The 25,381-nt window shown below is 42.0% G+C and overlaps 1 protein-coding gene across 5 annotated transcripts in view; it reads left to right on the forward strand.

Moving 5' to 3' along the window:
• The window catches only part of ADGRG1 (adhesion G protein-coupled receptor G1), a 72,952-nt gene that overhangs the window by 16,563 nt on the left and 31,008 nt on the right, over positions 1 to 25,381 (forward strand). For 3 of the 5 annotated variants that reach the window (XM_058154761.1, XM_058154762.1, XM_058154763.1), the window contains one exon: positions 24,282 to 24,454. In XM_058154761.1, coding sequence (XP_058010744.1) covers positions 24,415 to 24,454 — 40 coding nt within the window. In that variant the 5' untranslated portion in view covers positions 24,282 to 24,414. Of the gene's footprint in view, positions 1 to 2,999; positions 3,024 to 24,134; positions 24,157 to 24,281; positions 24,455 to 25,381 lie in introns of those variants that run through there. The other 2 variants (XM_058154764.1, XM_058154765.1) reach the window with 2 other exon arrangements.

The raw sequence follows: 25,381 nt of genomic DNA on the forward strand, positions 1-25,381 counted from the left end.
CCACTTCAGACAAATCTCTTCTTAAAAACTTCCAGTGCCCACAACTTCTAGAGGCAATTCATTTTACTGGTTAATTGTTCTAACTGACAACAAGTTTATCTTTGGTTCTAGGTTGATTGGTTTCCATCCATTGATTCTTGTCCTGTTTTCTAGTGCTTTGGAGAATAGCTCAACTTCCTCTTTGTAGCAGCCCCTCAAATATTGGAACGATTCTATAATGTCCCCCCCCATCCTTCTTTTCATTAAACTAGACTAAACATACCCAATTCCTGCAACCGTTCTTCATATGTTTTAGCCTCCAGTCTAATCATCTTGGTTGCTCTTCTCTGCACTCTTTCTAGAGACTCAACATCTTTTTTACATTGTGGCGACCGACACTGAATTAATATTCCAAGTGTGGTCTTACCAAGGGATTATAAAGTGGTATTAACAGCTCACATGATCTTGATTCTATCCCTCTGTAAATGCAACCTAGGATTGCATTGGCATTTTTGCCAGCGCAGCACACTTAGATTTAAACGATTGTCCACTAGATTTCTGGGATCCTTCTCAAAGTTACTACTATTGAGCCAGGTACCCCCTATTCTATACCTGCTTTTGGTTTTTCTGGCCTAAATGTAGAACCTTATTTTTTCTCCCCCTGAACTTCATTTTCTTCACAGGAACTTCACTGTGCACTGTATTGCTTCACGTCATAATTATAGGGTAGGGCTGAAGTAGGGATTTCTCTGCTCATTTACAAGTGCAGGGCTTATTGGCTTGCTAAAAAAAAAAAGCCAGCCCAGACAGTTCAGCTGGCTCAGTTTGTTGTTGTCATTGGGGTGTGTGTGTGTGTGTGTGTGTGTATTGCTGCTAATGTCTAGTTACTGGCCAAAACCAGAATGACTGAAGCCTATTGTCACTGGCCTTTTTGTTTTTGCCACTAAGGAATAATAAAAGCACCATTTAAAAATATTTTTTGCTTGGTTTAAAAAATAAATAAAATCTGGGAATCAAGTTGTGTCACTTGATTTCACTGGCTCTAGTGTAGGTACCAGGAAAGCTGAAAAGATCCTAAAAAAGGATCCTCCTTCAAACTCTGGAGATCAATTTCAGCCAGAATTGAAAGCTTGAGCTGGTGTTCAAGTGGTGCTCCAGATGTTTTGGCACTCTTTACTATTGGTATTGACTTTGCTTTCTTTGGCTACTTTTATTCTACTTCTGTCTGCTTAGCTTTGCATTTTGTGATTTTTTTTCTCCAGTTCTTTCTTTTATGATTCTACGCATAGCAATCCAGATGTTCAGACAGGATTTGGCATTTTTGTCCACTTTGAGTCCTTCCCGAGGACCTGGGATAGGCAGATGTGGATGTTTTATGGTACTAGAGATATCACCGCGTGATGTAAACAGTTCTGAATAAAGCTGCCTTTTGCAATCGACCAATAGGGATTTTGTCAATGCAAATGGTGTACCAGTGGTGCTCCAGATGTTTCGGGATTGCACCTGTTGGGAGAAATATCCATTTGGTTCAATTCCAAGCCAGGATAAAGACACTGGAAACATGGAGGCTAATTCGAAAGAGGGTTTAGTGGTGAAGCAGAACCACCAAGCACATGGTTCTGGGCAGCTGACCACATGGAGTTGAGGGGGAGGGGTTTTTATACCTTCTCTTGGACTTTGCACTTGAACTTCCTGTTCCTGCTCTGTTGCTAGATGATAGAGGGTTAATCCTATTATGTCCTGGAAGGTCATGGATTAAACCCCATCATCCTGGAGCTGAAGGTCTTTTGTTTTGTAGATAGGATGGCCCAGGCTTTCTTTCAAAATAGATATTTCAAAAATATCAGCTGGGGCTATTAAAACGGGGGGGGGGGCTGTCTCTTCCTGTCTCCAATTCCGCCTTTAGGGAAAAATAATATTCTGCCTTTTTAATATTTCTCAAAATAATTCATTCTTCTAGGAGACGGGGGTCTTCCCTCACACCCAAGGAGCCTATTACCGTTGGAACTATTCTATTTCTATGGTCTTTGTGTTTTGTTATCTTTTCTAGTTCCTTCGCTTCTATTCTGCTGTCTGCAGCTATTGCCACATCCACGATCCAGGCTTCTTTTTCTTTCTTATCAACCATGGTTAAGTCTGGGCTGTTATGTGCCAAGTGTCCGTCTGTTTGAAGTTATTCTGATTATTATATTGGCTGTTCCTTGTTGGTGAAATCACTTCCAGGTGATGCCCTACAAACGCATGAAAACCTATCATAATCGTATAAAATAGAATAGAATAGAATAGAATAGAATTTTTATTGGCCAAGTGTGATTGGACACACAAGGATTTTGTCTTGGTGCATATGCTCTCAGTGTACATAAAAGAAAAGGTACGTTCATCAAGGTACAACATTTACAACACAATTGATGATCAAGAGAACTTCCCACTTGCAAAACACAAGCAGATCTTCAAGGGGGCCTTTTGCATTCCCTGGCAGCAATTTCCCCTGTCTATTTATTGTTATTTGCAGCCAAGCTGAGCCAGAATGGATCACAGCCTCCACACTGACACATAATCAACCAACACCTTCTGTTCCCTGCCACTCATAATATATATTTGCCAGTCTCCGATGTTGGCACTGGCTAACCGGCTCTTGCAGAAGGCAGGTTGTGATTCCAAATGTTACATATTTGGTGGTGATCCAGGTTGTAACTGAAGGATTTGAAGGGAGGGGCAAAGTAGCATCTGTGTAAACAACTGCAGATATTTTGCAAAATAGAAGGCATGGGGGAGAAGATACCCCAAACATGTCCATGCTTAGCTTATCTCTTGCCTTCTTTCCTGAGCTGGACAGTTCACTAGAAGCTGAGTCATTCCATCTGCTTTAGAAGCTGGGCTGAAGACCCAGTTGTCCCTTCCCAGCTGTCCAAAAGAGAGCAGCTGCCCGGTGGCAGGAGCTCTTGGCTCCTATAACCCCACCCAGATCAAGAGCTTCTGAGGAGAAAGGTGCCCTCAAGTTGTTCTGCCATCGAGGGGTCAAACACCTCCTGATCCCTAAGCAGGTAAGTGAGTTCTGAGGATAATCTTGGATGTGGAAGGAAGATTGATGTCCAGCTCAAGAAGAAAGTGGGGAGGTTCTTCCTTCATGATTATTCTGCAGAAGAATTAATTTGGAAGATGAAATGCTTGGTATGGAGCAGGAGGTCTGGTGAGCATTCCTGAACCTTGTACTGTAGGTTTCCTTCAGAGTTGGTCATTGTTATGAGTCTAGGGCAGTGTTTCTCAACTTTGGGCACTTTAAGATGGGTGGACTCCAATTCCCTGAATTCTGGGAGTTGAGGTCAACTCATCTTAAAGTGGCCAATGTTGAGAAACCCTGGACTAGGGATTCATGGTTGCCTTTGAAGTTCTGATGGGGGTATTGAGACAACCTTTAGCTGAACCAGAAGATGACTGAGAACTTAACATATGATGGAGATGTGGGCCTTTCTGTTCTTGCTACATTTTCTCCATTTGAAGTTGCAGCTGGGAACTGTCAAATTATAAAAACATAATTCTATGCAAGTGGCATTTTGCTGCTGGCCACCGTTGTATTTTGGAGGGAGGATCTGCTTGGAGAGAAGGTAGAACTCCATTCAGATGGCTGAGTTCTCCTATTTTGCCAGGGTGGATTAAAATGGGACTATCCATGTAAGGAATCCAGCTGATGTCTTTTCCAGTTGAATCAACCAGTGGGCTTATTTCCTTGGGTGCTGCATAGTGTACAGATACAGATGTTTGCTTTGTTAACCTGGGTGTGTGGATAAGGGCTGTGTAAACCATCCATTGATTGGATCAGGGGTCCTCAAGCTCATTGAGTACTTCATGAAGTTTGAGATTGTTCTATGACTGCCCCTGATTCGTTTTGTGAAACTAATTTAATAAATATTACAGGGAGTCCTCGACCTATGATCACAACTGAGACCAACATTTTTGTTGTTACGTGAGATGTTTGATAATGCGTTTTGCCCCATTTTACGACCTTTCTTGCCACAGCTGTTAAGTGAATCACTGCAGTTGTTAAATTAATAACACAGTTATTAAATCAATCTGGCTTCCCCATTGATTTTGTTTTTCAGAAGTTTGCAAAAGGGGATCACATGACCCTGAGACACTGCAACGGTCATAAATATGAACCAATTGCCAAGCGCCTGAATTCTGATCACATGATCATGGGGATGATGCAAAAGTCGTAACAGTAAAAAATGGTCATAAGTCACTTTTTTTCAGTGCTATTTTAACTTTGAATGGTCACTAAACGAACAATTGTAAATCAAGGACTACCTGCATGGGGGTATTCTGGGAGTTGAAGTCCACACATCTTAAAGATGTTGAGTCTATATAGCAATGCCATTTTTTAAAATTAAGCAATCCTTTAAAGCAGAGGTCTTCAAACTTGGCAGCTTTTAAGACTCGTGGACTTCAACTCCCAGAATTCCAGCCAGCTATGCTACGCATAGCATAGCATAGCTGGCTGGAAAATTCTGGGAGCTGAAGTCCACAAGTCTTAAAAGCTGCCAAGTTTGAAGACCTCTGCTTTAAATGAAGAAATCCTAAGGCAGCCCACGGATAAGGGAGAGGCTTTGTTTTCAGGAAAGGAAAATTTCTAAAAAATGTTGAGAGAGCTGATGCCTGACTTTGAGCAATAGTTGAGGGCTTCAAATAGGCTGAGTCAACGACAGAATTCTAGGAAAGGAAATGGGTTTATTTCGATGCAAAACGTCTCGTTTTTTGAATGGTTTTGTGGTTTCCTTTTCTCAAGATATTTCCCTCAGCACCTGGGATAGAGGAGTTGGAGCTGACATTGGCTCCCAAAGCTGGCTGCCAAATGTGATTTTTAATGTGAAGGAAAGGAGATATTCTTAAATATATGGATTTTAAAAATTTTATTAATTTATATTCACTGATATTAGTTTTACAAGTAACACAAGGCAGCGAAATATTCAGCACATCTTCTTTCACTTATTTCCCCCATAACAACTCTGTGAGATGGGTAGGGCTGAAACTAGGGTTTACCGTCTCCTAAGAACTAAGGCAGAACCAGAACTTACAGCCTCCTGGTGACTGCCGAAAGTCACCCAGCCGGCTTTCATGCCTAAAGTGGAATTAGAACTCACCGTCTTCAGGTGATTGGCCCAAATTCATCCAGCCAGCTTTAATTTCTAAGGCAGGACAAACTCAGAGTCTCCTGCTTTTTAGCCTAGTACCTTCACCACTAGATTATAAGCATGCATTCCACTTATTTCATGAATGACATTGGACGTCAAATCTGATTAGTTTTGATTGCAGTGTCCTCCTGCTTTTGCTTGTCTTCTGCTTGGGTCTGGAGTCCTCTAAAAGACCAAGATCGCATTTCTCAAAATCCCCAGTCAGCTGGGTGGGGAATTCTGGGAGTTGAAGTCCACCTGTCTTAAAGTGGGCAAGATTGAGTAACACTGGTTTAGATGGTAGTTGCTCTCTGGGAGCAGCAAAACTGGAGGTCTGATCCTGACACAGTCCTTGAATCCTGATCTGCACATTCATCTTTGAAGGCCTATCAGGGTGGTTGGGGATTATTGGCATTGCAGCCAAATGTACAAGTTTAGGGAAGGATGACTACTAAAACAGAACCAGTTTGATCTAGTGGTTAAGATACTAGACTATGGGCCGGTTTAGCTCACGCTGGTAAAGCCTGTTATTAAGAACACAGTAGCCTGCAATTACTGCAGGTTCGAGCCCGGCCCAAGGTTGACTCAGCCTTCCATCCTTTATAAGGTAGGTAAAATGAGGACCCAGATTGTTGGGGGGGCAATAAGTTGACTTTGTAAAAATATATACAAATAGAATGAGACTATTGCCTTATACACTGTAAGCCGCCCTGAGTCTTCGTAGAAGGGCGGGGTATAAATGTAAACAAAAAAAAAAAAATGGGAGAGTTGTGAGTTCTAATCCTGCTTTAAGCACAAAAGCCATTTGGATGACTTTGGGCCAATCACCAGGAGGCAGTGCATTCTAGTCTTATCTTAGGCAGAAGCAAGCTGGTGATTTTGAACCAATCACCAGGAGAGGGTGAGTTCTAGTTCCATCTTGGGCATGAAAGGCAGCTGGGTGACTTTGGGCCAGTCCCTCTCTCTCAGCCCAACCCACCTCACAGGTCGTTGTTAGGGAAATAGGAGGAGGAAGGTGTATTGGATACATTCTTATGTTACTTGCAAAAATAATAAAGGCAGGAAACAAATACATAAAGAGATAAAATAAGGCTCAGGAGAGAGAGAGACAGTTTGCACCAAAGAGAAAAAGGCTGAGTAACGGTGTGTCATCTGGGCTGCCAGGATGCCATGACTCATCCTTGGAATGTTGCTTGTGTCACTTTTCAGCTGGGTCCTCTGCCTCCTGTCCAGGGGCCTGTGAGGTCATCACTCTTTCCCAGGTAGTTGTATGGCTGATAAATGTGGAACAAAAGTGGGGGGAGGCAGGAAGTGCAGTGGAGGGGAGGAAGAACGGTTATAATTGCATGAATATTTTATCTCCCTGGAGTTTTCCTGGGGACACTCTGTGTTCAGCCTCTCCATCTGACGAAGAGGGGACTTTTTATGTCCAATTGTTCTCGCGACCGAATGATGGCTCTTGGGCTGCTAGAAAGAGCGTTCTAAATATACCCCAAGGAGGCTTGTTGGGAACAGCCTGGACTGGAGATAAAACTCTTTGTTCTGCCACAGAGGAGGAAAAACCTCAATTCCGGTACACGGGGCGGTTGAAAAATAAAGGATCTTGGCCCTGCAGCATCTGGGAAGAGGAAGGTCTGCCTAGCCTGACCTTCTGAGATAAGACGGCTCCTTGTGCCAAGCCCTGTGCATCCATGCGCTGTGGCTGTGCCGAGAGTGCTGGGGAGACTGAGCTGCTTGGAGGAGCTGCTCGGTTTCAAAGAACAGGCCAGGCGCCTTGAAGTGAGAAGCGTCTGGCATTGGGGCTTAATTGCAGAAGAAGCCAATGGCAAGAAGGGCCAGCCTCGCCCAAGCTTCTAAGAAGTGGCTTGAGGACACAAGGGTGTCATTGTGGCCAGGAAAGCAAGATGTGGATTAAACCCAATTTCCTACCTTTGGGACGTGGACTTCCCTTCTCTTCTCGTTGGGCTGCAGCCCAGCTCTGTTGCAGTGGAAACCTACCAGTTCAGTCCCCAATGATCCTACAGTGGTCACTGGTATCTGGTCACTTAAGATCCAGTCTGGCTTTAGGAGGATCTCATATAAAGGCAATGCAAGTGCGGAAGACATGCTGGAAGTCCACAGTTACCCGAACTGAGATCAGGGACATCTGCAGAGTGGTGTACATGTCTAAAAAGTCAAGATGACATCTGCTACCAAAGCCCTGTTCCTTTTGCTTATGTGTCCCCTTCACCCCATCTCATGGACCTCAATGACTGAGATCAAGACCTAGCTGGAGACTCAGGACTCTTTCAGTTCATCTAGTAATTTTTGACTCCTACCCTGTTTCCCCCAAAATAAGACATTCCCCTGATAATAAGCCCGATCGGGCTTTTGAGCGCATGGCAATAAGGCCAAGCGCTTATTTCAGGGTTCAAAAAAGTATAAGACAGGGTCTTATTTTTTGGGAAACACAGAAGTAACCACTTGGATGTGGTGACTCAGTGGCTAAGATGCTGAGCTTGTTGATCGAAAGGTCAGCAGTTCAGCGGTTCGAATCCCTAGTGCTGCCGTGTAATGGGGTGAGCTCCCATTACTTGTCCCAGCTTCTGCCAACCTAGCAGTTCGAAAGCACATAAAAAATGCAAATAGAAAAATAGAAACCACCTTTGGTGGGAAGGTAACAACGTTCTGTGTGCCTTTGGCATTTAGTCATGCTGGCCACATAACCATGGAGACATCTTCAGACAACACTGGCTCTTCGGCTTTGAAACAGATGAGTACCGTCCCCTAGAATTGGGAATGACTAGCACATATATTCGAGGGGAACCTTTACCTTTTAACCACATGGATAAATTTTCTCCTTGCTGGTCTATCCCTGGTATTTCAGTTCTCCTAATGGTGGACTCATTGCCACTGTGACTGAACCTATCCACCTTGCTGCTCCTTGTCCTCTTCTTCAAATTCTTTTCAATTTTCCTAGCATCAGCATCTTCTCTAGAGGTATTGGGTCTCCTGCATAATGTAGGATAATTTGAGCCTGATCATTTGTGCCTTGAATGAGAACTCTGGGTTGATGTGTTCAATAATCCGTCAGTTTGTTCCCTTGGCTGGAATCTTCTCCAATACCAGAGTTTAAAGTGGCATCAATTCTCTTCTCCTGCATCTTTAATGTCCAATTTTTTGCTTCCACAAAGCAAACTTTCACGGGGAAGTTTATGGCTTCCACAATCCTAATCTTTGTAGGAATAGTCACATCAAGGCATCTGGATATCTTTTCCAGGACCTTCATGGCTGCTCTATAAAGTGTGGTGTATTTCTTGACTGCTTGTTCCTTTACTGTTGATGGTAGTTCCCAGAAGGCAGAAGCTCTCCACTACTTTGATATTTTCACATTCCAAGGCTGGTTGTTCTGCCTGTGGTTATTAGTTGGGTCTTTACGTTTAATTTCAGTCTCATTTTTTCCATTCAATCTGCTTTTACTAAAAGTGAAAAAGAAGGCTCGCAAATCCTTAGCATTCTCAGCTACCAGGATAGAATGATAGTGCAGGTTATTCCTCCAATTGTAAAATGACACACACACACCCTTTCAGTATTTCTATCTATCTATCTATCTATCTATCTATCTATCTATCTATCTATCTATCTATCTATCTATCTATCTATCTATCTATCTATCTATCTATCTATCTATCTATCTATCTATCTATGTAGGTCTTTGGTTATTCGGGTTTTCTCCCGTGTAAAATTGGAAGTGTCTTGGCGACATTTCGACGAAGTCTCATTCGTCATCTTCAGGCTATCTATCTATCTATCTATCTATCTATCTATCTATCTATCTATCTATCTATCTACAGAGAGAGAGAGAAAGAGAGAGAGAGAGAGATTGAATAAGGCGAGAGGATAAACTCACTCCGTTGCCAACCTGGTGCCAATCTCTTTTGCCATGTTCTGTCTGTAGTGTGGCTTCCTGACCTCTCCTGAGAACTAGACAATGGGATGTTCTAGGATTCCCATTTTTGTAAGCCCTTCCGGAAGCTTGATGTGATTAACACAAAGGCTTTTCTATAAACAATCAAGAATTGATGGACTTCTTTTTGGTGTTAGCTGGCCTCATCAATTATCCAGTGTGCATCAGCAATAATGTAATAAAATAATGCTTCTGTAAGGGGCGTGCATAAGAGCACCTTCATGCCTACCGTCCCTGTCCTAATGTTCCCTTTAATTGTATTCAATTATGTATTCAATTCATGCTCATACTTATATATATTATCTAATATGTACTCGACAAATACATTTTTTTAAAAATAATGTTTTATGTCCCTCAACCTTTTCTAAAGTCAGCTTGAACATCTGGCACCTCTTTTTCCATCCAATCTGTATGGGATGATCCTAAGCATTTTTTTTTAAATTTCTACTTAAATGACAGTTGCATGGTTGAAATTTGTTACCTTGGCACAGAATTCAGTGTGTTTCCTGATGTTAGATGAGTGTGGCTGCTTTCCTTCATAATGCATTTATTTTATCAGAGGTTAAATGTCCTTCTGCTGTTCCTAGCTTTGAAAAAGAGCTTCAACATGGTGGCCAGGAGATGACATGGAGATCTAACATATTATAGATTAACAGAGTTGGAAGGGACCTTGTAGGTCATCTAGTCGAACCCCCCCAAGCAGGAGGCCCTACACCATTTCTGATAGATGGCAGTCCAGTCTTTTCTTGAAAGCTTCCAGTGATGAAGCTCCCACAACTTCTGAAGGCAACTTCTGTTCTGTTGGTGGATTGTTCTCACTGTCAGAAAATTTCTCCTTATTTCCAGGTTGAGTCTCTCCTTGTTCAGTTTCCATCCATTATTCCTTGTCTGGCCTTCAAGTGCTTTGGAGAATAGCTTGTCCCCCTCTTCTCTGTGGCAGCCCCTCAAATACTGGAAGGCTGCTATCCTGTCTCCCCTGGTCCTTCTCCTCACTAGACTTCACTAGACTAGCCAGGCCCAGTTCCTGCAACCGTTTATTGTATGTTTTAGCCTCCAGTCCCTTTGTCATCCTGGTTGCTCTTCTCTGCACTCGACATCTTTTTTATAGTGTGGTGACTAAAACTGGATGCAGTACTTAGGTGTGGTCTTACTAAGGCTTTATAAAGTGATATTAGTACCTCACGTGATCTTGATTTTATCCCTCTGTTAATGCAATTTAGGATTGCGTTGGCTTTTTTTGGCTGCCATCCCACACTGCTGGCTCATATGTCAGCATCTTGTGGGACTGAGAAGACATACTTTGTCTATTCCAGTGCCTGCCCTATAGATGGTGGTTTCCCCCCACCTACTCTTGGAAATATATCTGCTGGGATGGCCTCCATTTGGGGTACGTGGGGACCCATATGGCAAACTGGTACATCGGAAGTGGGTTGACTTGATTTGGGCAGAGAAATGACCTTCCAGTCATCGTCCAGCTGAACACTTTCATCAATGCCAGTTTTGAGTTTTCAAAGGCAAGTCCTTGGCCTCTCCGTTCCTCTCATCTGGTGATCTTCTCCTTCCACTGGGGAATTGGGTCTCCTATCTGCTCTCTGGGGATCCAAGAGGACCCAGTTTGTTCTTGTTTCAATGCAAAAATGCTTGGCCCTTATTTGGAAGAACAGCCTGCGGAGGGGATTAAGGGCGAGTCTGTGCATGGCATGAGCTCAGCAGGAGAAAACGATGCGGAGAGGATGAATAGCCATTTGGAGGAGGCAGCCCAAGATGGACGTGGTGAAAGGATCTGGTAGGAAAGGAGAAATTTGCTTCGGTGGGTGGAATAATCTGAATCCTCTTCTTTTTGTCTTCTTTCTTTTTCTCCTCCTCCTCTTCCTTTCTTCTTCCTCTCTCTCTCCTGTTTCTCTTCCCTCTTTCTCCTCCTCCATTCTTCTTTTTCTTCTCCTCCAACTTTTCTTCTGCCTCTTCTTCTCCTTGACTCTACTTCCCTTATTTTTTTCTATCATAACGATAAAGCAGAAATAAAACTTAGAAGCATAACCGAAGCTCATTCCACTTAGAGATTGTAAAACAAAGGTTTTCCCATCTCTGCTGAGCATCTTAACATTTTTCTACCATTGTCCATAAATGACTCTGTAAGAGACCACATGTTCTTCTGAAAAACACAGAGACAAGCAAGCAGGTATCCTTAGTTATTTTGTGAGGCAACTACATTAACCCTTGTCATTTGTTTAGGAAGATAGGTCTTGGAGTCCAAAACAACTGGAGGATACCCTACCTTCTGTATCCTGCCAACAGCACCAAACCATGATATCTTGGATATCGATGGAAACCTGCCATATCATATGTCTGTCATCTAAGGCTTTTGAGGGGCATATTGTCTATACCAGGGGTCTCCAACCTTAGCTGGTTAGGGAATTCTGGGATTTGAAGTCCTCCAGGCGTAAAGTTGCCAAGGTTGGAGACCCCTGGTCTATACAATTAGCGCACCACGCTTATAGCCTCAAATCTTTTGATGCTGGGCACCAAACTTTAATTTTTAATATATCAGAATGAGGGAGCATTTAACTAACTTGGAAATAATTACATTAATTCTTATCTGATTCATTTAATAATGTCCAATGCATTCCATTTGGGGGTTATTTTCCTGATTCTGCCTGTTCTTTTTTTTTGTGTGGTCCTGCCCACTTTTTTTGGATTGTTGCCCCCAATATGCTTTTTAAAGATTAAATGTTAACTTTCAGCCTGAAACAGCTTGTGGGCGCTTGTCACAAATGGCTGAGTCTGTCAACTTCAGTTTCGCTTCATTTTTCATTTTTTGAGCATCTCTCAGGTTTGATCCATGGAGTCTCAATCTCAGTTGTTCTTTTGAAATTCACACGAAAAAGTGTGCAGGTACGACCAAAATTGAGTGCAAAATTCCTGTTGCTAAGTGAGACAGTTGTTAAGTGAATTTTGCTCCATTTTACAACCTTTCTTGCCACAATTGTTAAGTCAGTCATTACAGTTGTTAAGTTAGTAGCATTTTATGACTTTTCTTGCCATAGTTGTTAAGTGAATCACTGCACTTAAAGTAATTCACTTGGTTGTTAAGTGAATCTGGCTTCCCCATTGACTTTGCTTGTCAGAAGGTCACAAAAGGGGATCTTTCTTCCTTCCTTCCTTCCTTCCTTCCTTCCTTCCTTCCTTCCTTCCTTCCTTCCTTCCTCCCTCCCTCCCTCCCTCCCTCCCTCCCTCCCTTTCTTTCGCCATGGTGGCATAGTGGTTAGAGTGCAATACTGTAGGCTACTTCTGCTGACTGCTGGCTACCTGCAATTTGGCAGTTCAGATCTCACTAGGCTCAAGATTGACTCAGCCTTCCATCCTTCTAAGGGTAAACTGAGGACCCCAAGCAGGGGAATCTACACCATTTCTGACAGATGGTTCCAGTGTCTTCTTGAAAACCTCCAATGATGAAGTTCCCACAATTTCTGAAGGCAATTGGTTGTTTGTTCTCACTGTCTCCTTATTTCCAGGTTGAATCTCTCCTTGTTCAGTTTCCATCCATTATTCCTTGTCTGGTCTTCGGGTGCTTTGGAAAACAGCTTGACCCCCTTCCTCCTCTCTGTGGCAGCCCCTCAAATATTGGAACACTACTATCATGTCTTCCCTGGTTTATATCTTTATATCTCACCTTTAGAGTCAGTTTGTATAACTCAAGATGGCATTCATAATACACCTATTTTTCCTGGACAATCACGTATGAGTAGGCTGAGCGAGAAAGACTGCCCCAAAGTCATCTCCATAGTTTGGAGGAGCAGTGGGCAGAACACAATCCAAATCCAGCAACAACCCTATGAGGTAGCTTAAGGCAAGGGAAAGGATGGCCCTAAGCCCTCCCCATTCTGGAACTTTCCTGGCTAAGGGAAGACTAAAACTTAGACCTTCTTGGCTCCTTTCTAGTTGAATATCTTCACCGCTAGGCCATTACACCTATAGAAGTCAGTCTTATCTCCTGAGCAGTTTTCATGGCAGGATTGTTTTATAAACAGTTTGCACTGACTGACTTCCTAGGGCTGAGCATGAGTCACGGGCCAGAAGTTCCCACAGCTGAATTCATGTCTCACACGAGACTAGAAGTCACGGTCTCCATTTCTAATCTGGTTCCTTTAAACCATTATAGCAAAATAGAATAGAATAGAATAGAATTTTATTGGCCAAGTGTGATTGGACACACAAGGAATTTGTCTTGGTGCATATGCTCTCAGTGTACATAAAAGAAAAGATACCTTCATCAAGGTACAACATTTACAACACAATTGATGGTCAATATATCAATATAAATCATAAGGATTGCCAGCAACAAGTTATAGTCATACAGTCATAAATGGAAAGAGATTGGTGATGGGAACGATGAGAAGATTAATAGTAGTGCAGATTCAATAAATAGTTTGATAGTGTTGATGGAATTATTTGTTTAGCAGAGTGATGGCCTTCGGGAAAAAACTGTTCTTGTGTCTAGTTGTTCTGGTGTGCAGTGCTCTATAGCGTCGTTTTGAGGGTAGGAGTTGAAACAGTTTATGTCCAGGATGCGAGGAGTCTGTAAATATTTTCACGGCCCTCTTCTTGATTTGTGCAGTATACAGGTCCTCAAAAAAATAACTCTTTTCGAGTCAGTCTTGACTCCTGGTCAGTGCCCTGCAGTTTTCTTGCCAGTGAACGAGAAGTGGTTTACCTCTGTTGTCATCTTCCTAGGGCTGAGTGTGAGTCACTGGCACAAGGTCTCCCGGCTGGCTTTGTGCTTAAAGCAGGACTAGAACTCACAGCCTCCTGGTTTCTAGCCAAACATCTCCACCGCCACACCAAGCTGGGTCTCCTTTGCAGATTGAACCATTTAATTAATTAACCTATCATGTTTATTTTTTAAAAATAAATTTATTAATTTTCTATTGTTTACATTTGTAAGTGCTTAATAAAAATCATGTTGTCTGGGTATTGAATTTGCTTAACAATACAGATTACATTCTTAATCTCCACCCTTTTTTCCAACCACTGGTAAAATACATTCCATGTTTGATAACATTCCGTGTCTTCTTTCTGTTTAATTTTCAGTGTAAATCTATCCATTTCTGCACAATCTAGTATCTTCCTAATTATCTCTTCGTCTCGCAGTGTTTCTTCATTTTTCCAATATTGTGCGAATACAATCCTCACTGCTGTTAAGACATATAATATTAAATATGTAGTTAACCTATCACATTTATATGGCGGTCAATCTCATCCAACGAGATTCTGGGCTGTATATAATAAAATCAACAATTCAAGCATATTATAAAAGCCATTAAGGGGATTGAATTAATTAATAAGGCTAAGATTGTGAAGGATTAATGAAGACGTCGTACATGGTCAACCGATGAGTTGCTGCCTCTGCTGCCAGGGGATTTCTCCTTTAGGGAAAATATTTTATCCTGCCTTTTTAATATCTCCCAGAAATTGAAGCTTGATGGTAAAGCTTGATATGATTCAATCTTTAGCAGTTCCCAAATCTGGGAAATACAGTTACATCTCGACTTACAACAGTTCAGTTGGTGATTATTCACATTCCCATGGTCACATGATCAAAATTCAGGCACCTGGCAATCTTATAGTGGTTGTCTATGGAAATTCTCAGTCCTCCAGGTCATGGTTGTCCCAAAGGTGCTTTTTCAATAGGCAACTGGACTCTCTTGTTTTCTTTGAAGACGTTTCGCTTCTCATCCAAGAAGCTTCTTCAGCTCTGACTGGATGGTGGGGAATGGAAGGATTCCCAGAAAAGTTGCAGGCTACAGGAACTATTTGCGCTTCAGTTTGTGATGCAGACAACCCAGACTCATCCCAAAAGCCTCCACCTGTCTTCAACAGGGAAAGGGGGACAGGGCAGAAAAACATCCCGCAGAAAGTACAACTCAAACTTCTTAGTGAAAGAACCTCCAAGCAGCCTCAACGACTCTCTAAAAGGATGCAAATGACCAGCTGTCTGCAAGGGATATAAATACTTCCATTCCCCAGCATCCAGTCAGAGCTGAAGAAACTTCTTGGATGAGAAGCAAAACGTTTTCAAAGAAAAACCAGGAAAGTCCAGTTGCCTCTTGAACCTTTGAGACCATGGTTGCAGTATCCCAGGGTCATGTGATCACCATTTCAGCCAGCTTCCAACAAGAAAAGTCAATGGGGGAAGCCTGATTTGCTTAATGACCAAATGGTTCACTTAATTGCACTGTTTCACTTAACTACAGTGGCAAAAAAATATCGTAAAATCAGGTGTGACTCTCTTAACAACCTCCTTGCTTATCAATTGAATATCTGGTCTCAATTGTGGCCGTAAGTCAAGGACTATCTGTACTGGGCAAAAGTCTGTACAACCACACATTTCCCATCACTTCCCATACATCTGGGAAAAACAGCTCTGATTCGGTGGGGATTGGAGGCTGGAGATTGGAAGGAGCAAAGTGATTTGATTCTATTTCCTTCCGGATTCAACCTCATTAAACATGAGACAAAATTTGGTTCCAGAAGCTATAAATGAGAAGTCTGAAAATGCCTGCAGCTGGTTTGTTGCTTGGCAGAACAAAATGAAAATACCGAGGATGTAGACTGTTTAGAAGACATTCATCTCACCATGTTTCAACATGATATCTTCAAGGGTTTCATCCCAATAAATATTTGAAATATTTGCCCAGATCAAAGGGATGACAGATCAAAGGGATGAGTTAAGGACAAGAAGCAGCTTTGGAATTATCCAGAAAAACCTCAGGTTGCATGGACTGACTGACTGTCGGCAGGTTCCTTTTCAATTTAAAAATGAAAACAAATGCAAACTTCAAAAAGCAAGCTTTTATTTTTCCTCTAATTTTTTTTTCTGGGGGAGGAATAACCATTGATTGCCTTTTGAAGTGGTGGGGCTTGGCTGTCCCTGATGCCTGGACTTGCTGTGGCCCAGGAAGGCTGCCTAGATGGGGGCCTGGCCTCCCCCAGGAGGGGCCCTCTAAGCCTCTCCAGCCTCAACTACAGGAGAACAACTTGTTGTCCTGAATCTACAAAATAAAAGAACAACAGCGTTGGAACTGTAGGAAGCCCCCTCCCCTGCTCCTAGAAGAATTAAATATTTTCCCAATAATGTCACTGGAGCAGCTAATGTTGAATTGCTAGATCAGTCTGCTGTTTTCCTCTGGGAGGAGAGTATTAAGTGAAAATATTTAGACCTGCGGGATTTTCAATTTCTTCCCTAACTTCTACTCTTGCTCTCACCTGGGGAGTTCTGAAAAAGCCAAGGTTTGCACACATGTCTGTGGCATTGGTTGTCCTGGCTTAGTAGTAATAGCAATAGCACTTAGACTTATATACTACTGCTTTACAGCCCTTTCTGAGTGGTTTCAAGAGTCTGAGTATTATCTCCAACAATCTGGGTTCTCATTTTATCAACCTCGGAAGGATAGAAGTCTGAGTCAACCTTGAGCTAGTCAGGATCGAACTTCTAGCAGTTGGCAAGTCAGCCTGCAATACTGCATTATAACCACTGCGCCACCAGGGGTCCTAATTAATCCCTGCCTAAGGAAAAAAATGAAATTTAACTGGATTTTCTTGATGTCCTTCAACTCTGCCCCTTGGATATTTATGCACATACAGTATTCAGGAATGGTGGACTTCTGCTTCTCCATTTTCCTGGGGCCAAAGGCAATACTCTAAGTCAGTGTTTCTCAACTTTAAACATTTTAAGATGTCTGGACTTCAACTCCCAGTATTCCTCAGCCAGTACGAAGTCCAGTATGTCTTAAAGTTGTTAAGGTTAAGAAACAGTGAATAGAAAGTTTTGTGGTTAGACAACTTCCTATTTAAGCTTTTGAAATAAAACAGGTTTTAGAATCTGTGTGGGCTCCCAAATAGCAATTTATTTATTTATTTATTTATTTTGTCACATAGTATATATATAAATATAAGCATGTAATAACTGTACAATATATAAGCATATATATAAGTATGAGTATGTACTAACTATATTAATTGGATATAATGAAAGGAAACAATAGGACAGGAACGATAGGCACGCTTGTGCTCTTATGCACGCCCCTTCTCTGCTATAATGTTCCATTGGCTTCCCCTCCTTGAAGGTTGCCAAAGTATCTCATCAGAACAAGAAGCAATGGGTGGAAACTAATCAAGAAGAGAACCAACCTACAGTACCACTAAGGAGAAATGCCTTATACATTGTAAGCCTGAGTCTTCGGAGAAGGGCGGGGTATAAATGTAAACAAAAAAAAAAAAATTTCCTGACAGTTGGAACAATTAACCAGTGGAACGGCTTTCCTCCAGAAGTTGTGGGGGCTTTATCACTGGACTGGAGGCTTTTAAGAAGAAACTGGACAAGCATTACAGGGTCTCCTGCTTGTGCAGGGGGTTGGACTAGAAGACCTCCAAGGTCCCAACTCTGTTATTCTGCAATCTTTCTTTTCTTATTTCTCATCCCCTGCATGTTTTTTTCTGTCGTCATCATGGCATAACTTTTTCTTGTACAAAATTGATTTTTGAGATAATAACATTACTAGAAAAGTCTAGAAAGGAAGACAACAACAAAATCAGTTCCAAAGCAAATTTCCTTCCAGCTTTCAACCCCTGTCTTGTGATAGCCCAAAGTAGGCTGAGGTGCATCTGGTCCATGAGCTGATAAGCTCTTGTGCAAAAGAGGAATGTCCGGTGTGTGATATTGTTGTAGTAACTGGTTTTGTGTAACCCAGTTTATCCTCAGCAGCAGATTGTGGGTGATTCAGACAAAAGGCAGAAGTTGAGGCAAACCCTCAGTTGCTTCCATTAACTAAAGACCAACTTTTCAGGTAATCCCTTCGCTCTATTGGATATTGTGGGACTTCAGCTGGAAACTTGAGTCTGGTTCTTGAAGCCCCATTTTGAGCAAAGTTCAAATAAACTGGAGCGGATACAGAAGTGAAGATGATCAGGAAGCTGGAAAATAAGTCTCAAGAGAAGAAGCTGAGGGAACAAGACAGGTCTAGTTAGGAAAAGAGTGGGAAGAGTTTTCAAGTACTTGAAGGGGTCTCCAAAAGATTTCAATGGCTGTTTTCTGCATTAGGGGCATCTATAGGGAAGGTGGGGGGAAAAATAAAGAGGGTAGGTATGACCATGAAATTGAAATCCTGTTTTTAGTGAACTGGGACACCAATTAAAAAGAGGCACAACTTCAGTTGCATTGTTGCAGCCACCATTGTAATTGTAATCCTGATTATGTACCTGTAGTGCGGGAATAACTGTTTGAAGTGACATAAATTCCTGTTAAATGTCAGGAGGAACTTAACAGTTTCACAGAGACACCAGACAACCAGTAACTCCAACTACTTAGGCTTTGAAAGATTGTGGAGCTCTGCAGCTTCATTATTTGAATTATCCTGCCTCAGCAGTGAACGTTTTATGGTTGGGTGGAGAAGTCCTGCAAAGATCTGCTATCTCTACCAGCCATGGAAGAAATGGCAGGTTCAAAGCCAAGTTTTATGTTGCTCAGAAGTCTCTGTCATTCTTTGTGTCAACTGTTTCTAGGTTTTCTTTGTGGCTCTGGAGCTGAACTACACTGTAGCCTAGGGGGTCTCCAACCTTGGCAACTTTAAGACTTCTGGACTTCAACTTCCAGAATTTCTTAGCCAGCCGTGGAATTCTGGGAGCTGAAATCCACAAGTCTTAAAGTTGCCAAGTTTGGAGACTTCTGCTGTAGCCTATGGGAAAAAAAACTGTTTTTATTACTTATCCTTTGTTTTCTCCTTGTCTTCTCCTCTCCTTATCTCCCATTTCAATTCTGATTGAAATGAAGATGAAGATATCATGGTGTTGTTGACTGTTCCTAGGTGTGTGTCTTTCCTCCCCCCCCCCTCTTTTTCTAACAAGTCCTGTTTCAGGACTTCAGAGGGAGAGATGCTAAAGATGCCAGTGGATTTTTGTTTGGGACTAGATATGCTGTTTTTAACCTGCCTTGACTGACTTGGTGCTCTTAGCCCAGCTGCCCGAGAAAAATACATTCATTTCCATTCCTTTCATTCCTTTCAAAGGGCTCCATGATGTTCTCTCAACATCATGCCCTAGCCTAGAGGAAAGCCCAACTTGTGGCAGAAAACACCACAACCTTCATCGTTCCGACTTTGGGACCCACACTGTCCTCTGTGAAAGCTTTTCTCACACTGTTTGATAGCTGGTGATGCAGATGTGAACGTGTTCCTTTGCTTGGTGCATTTGATTTGCTTGGAGGAGGAGGCAGCTCTGTGTGTCTTTCTCACCCCCGATGAAACAGCAGATTCCCCATTGCACCCAGCAAAGATTTCAGTTTTGATTAGGTGGGTACAAAGGTTTGGCTTCACAGAGGAGGCAACTGTGAAGTCCCCCATGCCAATCTTGGCTATAACCGTCGAAGGAACTGATTTTTTTTTCTTAATATCTTCCTGCCAGCTGTAGATTACAGCTGCAAAATGTAAGCATTACTGCTTTATTTTGGTTCCCCCATCCCAAATAATGCATTATTTCATTTCTTTTGATTATATTTAGTCACTGTGTGTTTCTTAAGGGAAAGATAGGGGAACATCACCATCATCAGTCAAACTATTCACTAAATCTGCATTACTATTACTATTAATCTTCTCATCGTTCCTATCACCCATCTTCTCCCACTTAGGACTGCATGACTGTAACTTTGTTGCTTGTATCCTTACGATTTATATTGATATTGATTCCTAGTATGATTTGATTGCTTATTTTTACCCTATGACCAATGGTGAAATCCGAACTGGTTTCCTATCGGTTTGCTGGCTGCGCAAGCACACTGTGCACCAAATGTGCACTGTGTGCGCATGCACAGTACGAGCCAAAAGGAGGCTTGGGAAGGTAAGTAGAAGCGAAGGGGGCATTGCAGCTGTGGCTTCCTGCTTTCTAGCTAAACTAAACCCCGCTGCACAGCTGATCATCAGAAATACCGGTTTGAAGGAACCGGTAGCTTTTTTAAACGCTAGCTACCAGTTCGCCTGAACCAGTAGCTTTTTTTTTTTTAAACTACTGAATGAACTGGTAGCATTTCACCTCTGCCTATGACTATCATTAAGTGTTATACCTTATGATTCTTGATGAATGTATCTTGTCTTTTTATGTACCCTGAGAACTTGGGCACCAAAGACAAATTCCTTGTGTGTCCAATCACACTTGGCCAATAAAGAATTCCATTCCATTCTGTTCCGTTCCGTCCCATCCCATCCCATCCCATCCTATCCGAACAATAGTAATATTATTTTATAGCACATCTTTGGCAGTTCAAGGCAGAATTCGTAGGGGTCTAGTGTAGTCGTATTTTTATCCCTACAGGAAAAATAGCCCTGAGAGATTCTGATGGTCCCCAGATCTCCTGAGCTTTCATGGGTGAGGATGAACTGATCTGGCTCTCCCCTGACTAACTCAATCAATATGAAGAGTGGCTAAGGGAACTAAGTATGTTTAGCTTATTGAAAAGAAAGAACTAGGGTGATATAATTGCGGTCTTCTATGATAGCTGACTGTTAGCTGTCACAGAAATTCAGTCAATAGCCATGAAGGGACATGACAGCTGTGTCCCAATACTTGAAGGGTTATCACAGAGAAGAATGGGACAACCTCTTCTCCAAAGCACCTGAGGGCAAGACAAGATGCAACAGATGATGGAAACTTATCAAGGAAAGATCCAATCTAGAATTAAGGAGAAATTTCCGGCAGTGAGACCAATTAGTGCTTTCAGAAGTTGTGGGTGATACATCACTGGTGGTTTTCAAAAAAAGACCAGATAATTATCTGTCCGAAATGGTATGTCTCTTGGATATGTGCTGGACTAGAAGACCTCCAAGGTCTTCTGTCAACCTTTTTCTTCTATGTTCCATGTTCTAGTCCCACTGTTGAACTACTGTTGGTGTGCTTTCTTCTTTCTTTTCTCACCTTGTCTGTGTGGAATTTAACAAGTCCACACATCTTCAAGCTGTCAAGATTGAGAAATGCTAAATTTAACATTTTACAGGAGACTCATAAACAGCACAGATTATTCCCACGAAGGAACTAAACAAGTAAGGCAAAAACAAGTGAACAAAACAGGTTAAAAATGTCCAGGAAGTTATCAGTTTTCCAGCATGCCATTGGTTAATTATGAATAATTGAATATATTGCTCTGGGAAACAAAATCAGAATTTCTAGCAAGGGTAAATCTAAGAATTTTTTTTTTAACATTGCAATTGTCCTTTTTAAGTCTGTTGGAAGATAGCCAACCAATATATTTTAAAAAGAAAATAAATGTTTTAATCTGTTTTTTTTTACTTTGTTTTTAACAATGGTGTTTCCATGATTTTACTGATTTATTTGAATCATGCAACTGCAATGGGCAGTATAGAAATTTGATAAACAAATAAAGAAAGTCAACACATCATAAGATACTAAATCAAGCCATAAACTGGAATGGTTTGAGTTAAAGTGGGAAACGTATTTTGATTGACATATCTTCCAGTAAATCTCATTAATTCCTGATGGCTTTTACCTTTTATCTTAACTGTTTTAAATCTGCTGTTAGATTCCGTTTTTGTCTTGATTCTAACCCTGTCCAGTTATTGAGAAATATCCCCTTCGGGTTTTCTTTATGTCTTTCTGCTGTTCTTTTCGGTTTAAAAGCTATATTTAGGAAAACAGGCCGTTCAGTTTGGCTAAGAAGAAACACTTTGTAATTTGCTGCTCTGAAATAAATATCCAAACCTTGAGATGTGCGAACTGCTGGTTATCTGCTCTTTCTCCCACACATTCCTGGGTTTTTTTTCCCCAGGGGAAGCTAGGAGTGTTTTAAAAAGGACACAGGACTTGCCTCTTAGCATAGTTGCAATGATCTCTTGGGCCCTGGGAGGTTGATGGGGGATGTACAGGTAGTCCTCGGCTTATGACCACAACTGAGCCCAAACATTAATGCTGTCAAGTGACAAATTTGTTTTGCCCCATTTTTACGACCTTGCTTGTCCCATTTGTTGAGTGAATCAGTGCAGTTGTTAAATTAGTAACCTGGTTGTTAAGTGAATCTGGCTTCTCCGTGGACTTTGCTTGTCAGAAGGTCGCAAAAGGGGATCATGTGACCTCATAAATAGGAGTCAGTTGCCAAGCATCTGAAAAATTGTTGTGGGTCCCTTTTTAAAGTGCTGTTGTCACTTTGAATACTCACTGAGTGAACTGAGTTGTAAGTTGAGGATGACTTGTAGTGCAAAGGTTCACAGGAGGTCATAGTTGGGCAAGTACATAGGGTCCTGCCCAGAGGTGGGTTTCAGCAGGTTCTGACCAGTTCTGGAGAACCGGTAGTGGAAATTTTGAGTAGTTCAGAGAATCGGTAGTAAACATTCTGACTGGCCCCACCCCCATCTATTCTCTGCTTCCCAAGTGATCGGGACTTGGGAGGCAGGGAAGAGGCTGATCGGGAGGGAATGGAGATTTTGCAGTAGCCTTCCCCTGCCATGCCCACCAAGCCATCCCCACAGAACCGGTAGTAAAAAAAATTGAAACCCACCACTGGTCCTGCCCAGTAGTGGGACCATTGACACTGTAGTTATTTCTTTCTTTCTTTTTATCTCTCCTTTATTATGTTTATAAATAAACCAAAGCAATGAACACACCTGATACTTCCTCCTCCTAGTTTCCCCACAACAATAACCCTGTGAGGTGGCTTGGGCTGAAAGAGAGGGACTGGCCCACAGTCACCCAGAGGGTTTTCACACCTAAGGCAGGACCAGAATTCACCATCTCCTGGTGATTGGCCCAAAGTCACCTAGCTGGCTTTCATGCCTAAGTCAGGACTAGAATTCACAGTCTCCTGGTTTCTAGCCCTATGCCTTGACTACTGGACTATTCTTGCTTCTCCGCACAGACAGTAGAATTGTAGATAAAGGATGAGTCCACAATTTATCCCACCAAGACATGGGAAAAAAAATGAAGTGCAGCTCCTCATTTCAGGGCTGGAAAATCCTTTTTTTAAATTTCTTTTTCTCATCCAAAATAAATGAAACCCAGTTTGCCTGTGACTTCTGTCTGGTGTGCTGTCACTGTCCTGGTTCATTTCAGCTTTTAATTGTCTCCAAATTGGGCTGCTTTAGAAGGATTTGGTTGCAACTTAGTGGAAACCTTCCTTGTCTAACTGTGAAAGGAGAGAAAGATGAATAACAATGACTGGAAATGATTCTTCGTCTGTTTCTGCTTAAACTACACAGCTTCATCTGGACCAGGGTGGTCATCCTGTGCATGGCTGACTCAGACCCCAAATGGGGAAACCGTTCTTGGGCATTTGCGTTCTTAAAAAGAAAACTGCGGTTTGCATTAATCTCTTGCCACACATTGGATGCTGGGTACTGAACATTTCATGCTGCTTCCTTCCTTCCCTTAATAAAAATAAATACAGGAGGTCCCCAGCTCGTTTTGATGCAAAAATTATGGTGCAGATTTTATGCAAGTTTATGTGCAGAGGGAGCCCCCTATTTCTTAAGGGGAACCGAGCCTTGATGCTCCCCCCTTTTTGCCAACATTTCAATGGTGATGCCGTCGAGGGAAGGAGAAACACTGGTGGATTGGGGCTGGGCTGCTGGCTGCAATTTAGTCTGAGCTGCCGCTAACAGCAGCTAAACAGCCTTATTTGGAAGCGGTCTGGAATATATTATTTTGTTTTGAAATGAGCTTCAAATTTTTATCCAGAAAAAAAAAAGAGAGAAAATGTCAGGCCCGAAAGACCAGGTCCACACATGAAGGTTCAATTATTAGACTGATTTATTGCTAAAGCCTGTGCAACAGGAATCTTCTCAACTAATGGTGGACACCTGGTTAGATAAGGGTCAATGGCACTCAAAGGAAGCTGAACCTAGTTTGCTCATGGCTACGTAAAGATGCTAGGCTGATTCCCCCTTTTCATTCCACCCCCAGGTTGGCCAGCTCTTCTCCTACAGAAAAAGAAAGTTATAAATTGAAGTTTGTGAAATGTAACCTTACCTACTCAAGTTCTGGGCTAAAATAAAATATAAATAGACTGTACAGGTGGGTCCTTGACCCACAACTGGTCTCGTAGCAACGGTTTAAAATTACAAACAACCTGTAAAAGAAATGTACGATCTAGATGGGAAGTTCCGATGGCTCAACAATTTTCAACAATTCTTTTGCAGAAACACCGAGATGGGATTTTAATTCCAGGATTGCAGATGCTCCCAGAAGACCCACATTTTGAAGAAGAGTGTCTTGCGGAAGATTACATTAAGCCTTTGCTAGATCCCTCAACCCAAGACCAGATCTTCCAGGATGCTCTTCTACCTTCTTTCTGCCTTCTTCCAGCTCCAAGGTAACATAAATACTCTTCAGTTTATTTTCTCCATTCATGGAGAATTGGAATCTCTTACCTCATTTCTTCTATGGTGAATTTATCATGATATACACTTCTCTTGTTAAACCTGGTAACTCTCAGTTTCTTTGGACTAAAAGTCCCATCATGTATGGTTAATGCCTTTGCATGTGGGTGAAGAAATAGAGTTAATACTGGGAAAATATCTGACCAGGCTCAGCTCGAGGGAGGGGTCAAACATACCATCAGTCTCGAGTCTCTTCATGGTCACAGGAGTCCAGCCTTCCTTGAATTCTGTTGATTCTTATCTACCACCAATTTGCTTCGACTGTTTGTAGTTCAGATTCTTGTAGAAAATGTTGGCATGCAATAAACCTGTATTGTTTCGAATTGCCTTGGCTCCTGACAATACCTTTGCTATTAATCTGTAGTGTTAGAAGCTCCTGTAAGATTGCAGAGAGGAGCAACAAGAATAATTAGGGGGCTGGAGGCTAAAACATGAAGAACAGTTACAGGAATTGGGTATGTCTAGTCTAAAGAAAAGAACGTCTAGGTAAGACATGATAGCAGTCTTCCAATATTAGAGGGGCTCTTACAAAGACAAGTGGATCAAAGTATTTTCCAAAGCACCAAAAGGCAAGACGAGAAACAATGGATGGAAACTAACCAAGGAGAAAAGCAACCTAGAACTAGGGAGAAATTTCCTAACAGTGAGAACAATCAACTGGTGGAATGATTACCTTCAGAAGTTGTGGGTGCTCCATCACTGGAGGCTTTCAAAAGGAGATTGGACAATCTTTTATCTGAAATGATTTAGGGTCTCCTACTTGAGCAGGGAATTGGACTAGAAGGCCCAATCCAAGGTCCCTTCCAACTGTATTATTCTATGTTAACTGAGAGTTCTTCCAAAAAGTTGGTTTCTTCTTT

Source organism: Ahaetulla prasina, chromosome 12, assembly GCF_028640845.1.
Source record: "Ahaetulla prasina isolate Xishuangbanna chromosome 12, ASM2864084v1, whole genome shotgun sequence".
In the NCBI taxonomy this organism is placed as follows: Eukaryota; Metazoa; Chordata; class Lepidosauria; order Squamata; family Colubridae; genus Ahaetulla; species Ahaetulla prasina.